Consider the following 7,004-nt stretch of genomic DNA (forward strand, 5'->3'; position numbering starts at 1 on the left):
ACCAGTGTGAAAGGCATGGTCATTTCTACGTTCCGGGCAACCTGGGCTTCACTCTAGGGCGTTGCTCCAACACATCGAATAGCTACGGCGTTAGGAGTCAACGTCAGAGGCATAAAATACAAAATAAATACAACAGTTTTTCCATCGTATAACAAGAATAATTGCAACCATTGTGAAAGTGATGGTCATTTCTACATTCCGGGCTGCCTAGGCTTCACTCTAGGGCGTTGCTCCTCCAGATCGTATAGTTATGGCCTAAGAAGTCAACGCCAGAAGCATAAAATAAAATATAAATACAACAGTTTTTCCCTTGTATAAAAGGAATAATTGCAACCAGTGTGAAAGGTATGGTCATTTCTTCGTTCCGGGCAACCTAGGCTTCACACTAGGGCGTTGCTCCACCACACCGGATAGCTGCGGCCTTAGAAGTCAACGCCAGAAGCATAAAATACAATATAAATACAACAGTTCTTCAATCGTATACCAGGAATAATTGCAAACAGTGTGAAAGATATGGTCATTTCTACGTTGCGGGCATCCTAGGCTTCACTCTAGGGCATTGCTCCACCACATCGAATAGCTACGGCCTTAGAAGTCAACGCCATAACTATAAAAAACAATATAAATACAACAGTTTTTCCATTGTATAACAGGAATGATTGCAACCAGTGTGAATGTGATGGTCATTTCTACGTTCCGGGCAACCTAGGCTTCACTCTAGGGCGTTGCTCCACCACATCGGATAGCTGCGGCCTTAGAAGTCAACGCCAGAAGCATAAAATACAATATAAATACAACAGTTTTTCAATCGTATAACAGGAATAATTGCAAACAGTGTGAAAGATATGGTCATTTCTACTTTGCGGGCATCCTAGGCTTCACTCTAGGGCATTGCTCCACCACATCGAATAGCTACTGCCTTAGAAGTCAGCGCCATAACTGTAAAGAACAATATAAATACAACAGTTTTTCCATTGTATAAAATGAATAATTGCAACCAGTGTGAAAGACATGGTCATTTCTACGTTCCGGGCAACCTAGGCTTCACTCTAGGGCGTTGCTCGTCCAGATCGAATAGCTAGGGCCTAATAAGTCTACACCAGAAGCATAAAATACAACATAAATACAACAGTTTTTCCATCGTATAACAGGAATAATTACAACCAGTGTGAAAGTAATGGGCATTTCTACGTTCCGTGCATCCTAGGCTTCACTCTAGGGCGTTGGTCCACCTGGCCGAATACTTAGGGCCTTAGGAAACAACTCCAGACTCATAAAATACAATATAAATACAACAGTTTTTCCACGGTATAAAACGAATAATTGCAACCAGTATGAAAGTTATGGTCATTTCTACGTTACGGGCAGCCTAGGCTTCACCCTAGGGCGTTGCTCCACCAAATCGAATAGTTAGGGCCTAAGAAGTCAACGCCAGAAGCATAAAATACAAAATAAATACAACAGTTTTTCCAACGTATAACAAGAATAATTGCAACCAGTGTGAGAGTGATGGTCATTTCTACATTCCGGGAAACCTAGGCTTCACTCTAGGGCGTTGTTCCACCAGATCGAATGCATAGTGCCATAGAAGTCAACGCCAGATGCATAAAGTACATTAAAAATCCAACAGTTTGTCCATCGTATAACAGGAGTAATTGCCACCAGTGTCAAAGTGATGGTCATTTCTGCATTCCGGGCAACCTAGGCTTCACTCTAGGGCGTTGCTCCTCCAGATAGAATAGTTAGGGCCCAGGAAGTCAACGCCAGAAGCATAAAATAAAATATAAATACAACAGTTTTTCCCTTGTATAACAGGAATAATTGCAACCAGTGTGAAAGGTATGGTCATTTCTACGTTCCGGGTAACCTAGGCTTCACTCTAGGGCGTTGCTCCACCACATCGGATAGCTGCGGCCTTAGAAGTCAACGCCATAACTATAAAAAGCAATATATTGTAGGCAATTTAGTGAGCGAAGTGAGGGTGCAAGTGGCCGAGGCATGGGCGCAAGGTCGACCTGATGAGACCGAGGTGGAGTTTATGGTGCAGACGTGACCCGTGGCGATTTTGAGGAATTATAAGAATCGTGTTAAGAAAATTGTCAATGGACATTGACGCGCCGTAAAACTCCATCCTGCAGGCCAGATGGGGAAAACCCAGGCAGCGGCCGAGAGCTCGGGCGAGTGCACCCCACGGTATCCACGTGCCCTTACTCCGCTGACTGTTTTAGGCGGGTGGGTTTTTCCAAAATATTCGGACGTAGTGGGGAAAAACAACCACGCAGGATAGACTTAAGGGAGACAGCGTGTCAGAGAGTCTCTCTGAGAAATGAATTGAAGTAGCAACGTGCATGATCCGCGTACTGGTCAGAAGTCCACGAGTGACAGGTCGATCGCAGTTCAATCGGGATTCCGAATTCAAAATAAACTATTAGTGCTATAGGTTAACCGTTCATTTTTCCTATTAAACCCTCGCTCGTCCTCCCTACAAATTCAGAAGTGGGATTGAAACGGATAACGAACGGATCTGTTAGTGGAATCTTAAACAAAAGGAATTTGTGAACAGTGACGGGCCAACGGTGTACAGTGTTGAAACCGTTGTGGTGAAGCTGCTTTGTGTTTTGTTGTGTATGGACATTGTGACCAACGTGAAGTGTGTAAGAGGAAGAGGACGACGTGTAATTGGCACGAAGTGAATCGAACTTTGAATCTTAACACGTTGGTGGGGAAAAGAAAAAAAAAAAAGAGGAAAATTTTTTTTCTTTCTCTGTCTTTTTGCAACATGGCCACCACAATGGCTTATACCGTGGCCGAATTGAAGGAGTTTTTAAGGGCTCGAGACTTATCTTCAGCAGGAACTAAGGCTGAATTAATAAATCGTTTGGAGCAATTCGACGAAAATATTTGGGAGATTATTGCCGAGAAGGAAGGGTAACCAGAGAAGCTGCGCGAACCAGTCACTTGGACGACCAGCGGATAACAGAAGCAGGACAAGCTGCGTATGGTGAAGAAACGCGGAGGAGGGAATCGGAACGTATTCGTAGAGATAAGGCGAGATGGGACACCATGCTCAACGAACAGATGCAGAGAGAATTGGACTTACTGAGGAGGAAAAACATGGTGATGCAAAGGGAATTAGAAATCATGAGGAATGAGCAGATGCGCACGAGAAGTTTTTCAGCTAGTCCAGACATTCCAGGAGATGCGGAAAGAGTCAGAGGACCAACTGGACCTTCCCCGACGATGAGTATTCGAGCGATCGGTGATTTATTATCCGATTTTGATGGTCGCGACAATACGTTCTGGAAATGGGAACAGCAAGTGAACCTTCTTCGTACAACGTATCATTTGGATGAGAATGCCACGCGGGTGTTAATAAGTTCAAAATTGAAAGCGCGAGCCGCGAGTTGGTTTCATTCGAATGCGGAGCATATCACCCTCCGAATAGACGATTTATTGAGGGAAATGAAGATCATGTTTGACCATCGACCAAGCAGACTGTCGCTTCGTAGGCAGTTTGAAAATAGAGTGTGGAATTCTGGCGAACTTTTTACGGACTATTTCCATGATAAAATAATATTGGGAAATAGAGTACCAATTGCGGAGGGAGAATTGGTGGAATACATCATTGATGGGGTGACTGATCAACAGCTGCGGAACCAAGCACGCATCATGCGGATCAAAACGACAGCAGATTTATTAGAGTCGTTTGAGAATATCAAATTGGACCCGAAGAGAATGAATGAACGGGACTTAAAGGAGAAGAAGGAGACGAAATTTGGCCGTATCCAGCAGCAGACATTAGTGGTGAAACCCCCTAAAAAAGAAGTGCGATGTTTTAATTGTTCCGAAATGGGACATATTTCGACAAGTTGTCAAAAACCGAAAAGGCAACAGGGAGGCTGTTTCGAGTGTGGATCGATGCTACATCGAATAGCGGGATGCCCGCGACGAACAGCTAGTCAATCAGGCGAGAGCAACATGGCGAGAGAAACGACCACGACTAGGAGAGAACTCTCAGCGGCAACGTCGATGAACATGGTACAACCAGCCACACTCAACGCACCGTACACGGTTTCAATAAGTTACAATATAGCTGATAATAGCGGACAAAATTGTAAGTACACGCTATGCGCAATGTTGGACTCCGGATCCCCGATCAGTCTAATAAAAAATAGTTTGGTTCCTTTGCACGCGCGAACACAGGGGTGTGAGACCGGGCCAGAATTTTGCGGTATTAATGGATCGCCGTTAAAGATATTAGGTAGATTTTATCAGGATGTTGAAATTGAGGGCATCTCAATTAAATTAAATTTTTATATTGTACCAGATAATACTATGGCATTTATGGCGATACTCGGACGGGATTTTTCGTCACATCCATTAATTAGAATTACGTGGGATGGGAAATTAGTGATTACAAGGAAAACACCGGAAGTGATAATCGATGAATTAGATTGCGCGATCAAACAAATTATGAATATAGAATGCATTAGTGGCGTGAGTACAGAACAAGAAAAATTACAGATCAATTCAAAAATCGGGCCGGAAAAGATAGAAAGAATTAGGGATATGTATGTGTCTGATTACCTAAAAATTAAAGAAACCAGTGCAATGGAAATAGATTTCGAAATGAAGATCGCGTTAAAGCATAATCAGCCAGTTAGTTTTAGACCGAGGAGATTATCTTTTGCGGACAAGCAAAAACTGCAGGTCATTTTGGATGACCTGTTAGAGAGAGGAATTATCCGTCCGAGTGAGTCACCGTATGCCAGTCCGATAGTTTTAGTACGTAAGAAGAATGGCGAGACACGTTTATGTATTGATTATAGAGAGTTAAACAGAATTACTGTGAAAGATAACTTCCCGAGTCAGCTGATAGACGATAATATTGATCAATTAAAAGAGAAAAAATTCTTTACGACGCTTGATCTAAAAGATGGGTATTACAATGTACGAATGGCGCGAGAGGCAATTCAGTTTACAAGCTTTGTAACCCCTTTGGGGCAATACGAGTTTTTATATTGTCCGTTTGGGCTAACAAATGCACCCAAGGTATTTCACCGATTTATTCGTAAAGTTTTCTCCAACTTAATTAGAACGGGAAAGATGTTACCATTTTTTGACGATTTTTTTATTGCAACGGAGACTCTGGAAGAACATCTTGAAATTCTGCAGGAAATATTTCGAGCCGCGGGTCAACATCGTCTTACATTTAGATTGGACAAGTGTTTCTTTGCGCAAAACGAAATAGATTATTTGGGATATCACGTTAGTGTGGATGGGATACGACCAAGTGATAATAATATTGCATCAGTTATCAATTACCCGATACCGCGGAATGCGAAGGAAGTCCTTCGGTTTGTGGCCCTAGCGAGTTATTTTAGACGGTTCATCCCGCAATTTTCAATGATTGCAAAACCACTGTATGATCTCATTAAAAAAGAGGTGAAATTTAAATTCAGAGAGGAGGAAAGTAAGGCATTTGAAACCTTAAAGAAACAATTGTCCAGTAAACCGATCCTAGCAATTTATTCTCCGAAGGCAGAAACAGAATTGCATTGCGATGCGAGCGTGTCAGGGTTCGGTGCAATTCTTTTACAGAAACAAAGCGATGGTAATTTTAGACCAATATCATACTTTAGTCAACGGACAACACCCGCCGAATCAAAATATCATAGTTTCGAGTTAGAATGTCTTGCGGTGGTATATGCAGTTAAGCGTTTCCATGTATATTTAGGCGGAATTTTTTTTAAAATCATGACAGATTGTGATAGTTTCCGTTTAACGTTAAGCAAGCAGAATATAAACCCCCGAATCTCACGTTGGGCAATGTTCTTGCAGGACTATGATTTTGAGATACAGTATAGACCAGGTAAAAGAATGAGCCATGTTGATGCTCTCAGTAGATGCCATAGCATACTAGCAATAGAAGGAAATACTTTTGAGCAAACATTGTCAATATGTCAGGATAAAGATGACGAGATATGTAAAATACGCGATAAATTGCAAAAGACCGAAATGAAGTTTTTCGAATTGTGTAATGGATTAGTGTACCGAAAGGATAAAATGAAGAAACTGCTATTTTACGTACCACACTCAATGGAAAATAATGTAATCCGTACTTGCCACGACGATCTGGGACATGTTGGTTTGGATAAGGTAGTAGACGATATCTTGAAAGTGTATTGGTTCCCTAAATTACGTGAGAAGGCTAAAGATTATATAGCGAACTGCTTACGATGTAGGGAATTCTCTCCACCTAGTGGGAAACAACCGGGGTATCGGCATAATATACTTGATAAGATTCGGATTAATGTTAATTAATATTTATATGATTAAGTAAGTGTGGTGTAAATATGTGTATGAATATGAGTGTGTTTATTTTTTTTTTGCGTAGTATGAATGATGACTGATTCGTAATCGACCTACGTTTAGCCGGGACGGCTAAAATGTCAGAATGGCCGAACTGTAGGCAATTTAGTGAGCGAAGTGAGGGTGCAAGTGGCCGAGGCATGGGCGCAAGGTCGACCTGATGAGACCGAGGTGGAGTTTATGGTGCAGACGTGACCCGTGGCGATTTTGAGGAATTATAAGAATCGTGTTAAGAAAATTGTCAATGGACATTGACGCGCCGTAAAACTCCATCCTGCAGGCCAGATGGGGAAAACCCAGGCAGCGGCCGAGAGCTCGGGCGAGTGCACCCCACGGTATCCACGTGCCCTTACTCCGCTGACTGTTTTAGGCGGGTGGGTTTTTCCAAAATATTCGGACGTAGTGGGGAAAAACAACCACGCAGGATAGACTTAAGGGAGACAGCGTGTCAGAGAGTCTCTCTGAGAAATGAATTGAAGTAGCAACGTGCATGATCCGCGTACTGGTCAGAAGTCCACGAGTGACAGGTCGATCGCAGTTCAATCGGGATTCCGAATTCAAAATAAACTATTAGTGCTATAGGTTAACCGTTCATTTTTCCTATTAAACCCTCGCTCGTCCTCCCTACAATA

At 42.5% G+C, this 7,004-nt stretch overlaps 1 protein-coding gene across 1 annotated transcript; it reads left to right on the forward strand.

The window, feature by feature from the left end:
• Positions 1–2,779: 2,779 nt before the first annotated feature.
• LOC143186435 (uncharacterized) lies at positions 2,780–6,324 on the forward strand. Its single transcript, XM_076390109.1, has 2 exons — positions 2,780–2,876; positions 2,924–6,324. Exons 1-2 carry the CDS (start codon positions 2,780–2,782, stop codon positions 6,322–6,324), a joined length of 3,498 nt encoding a protein of 1,165 aa, XP_076246224.1.
• The last annotated feature ends 680 nt before the right edge of the window (positions 6,325–7,004 follow it).

The sequence above is a fragment of the Calliopsis andreniformis genome, unplaced genomic scaffold (genome assembly GCF_051401765.1).
Source record: "Calliopsis andreniformis isolate RMS-2024a unplaced genomic scaffold, iyCalAndr_principal scaffold0001, whole genome shotgun sequence".
In the NCBI taxonomy this organism is placed as follows: Eukaryota; Metazoa; Arthropoda; class Insecta; order Hymenoptera; family Andrenidae; genus Calliopsis; species Calliopsis andreniformis.

Bases quoted from the DNA above. Each gene is read 5' to 3' on its own strand.
- LOC143186435 (XM_076390109.1), top strand. From the start codon at position 2,780: ATGGCCACCACAATGGCTTATACCGTGGCCGAATTGAAGGAGTTTTTA. The intron at 2,877-2,923 runs GTTTGGAGCAAT...ATTGCCGAGAAG, and splicing joins TAAGGCTGAATTAATAAATC to GAAGGGTAACCAGAGAAGCT.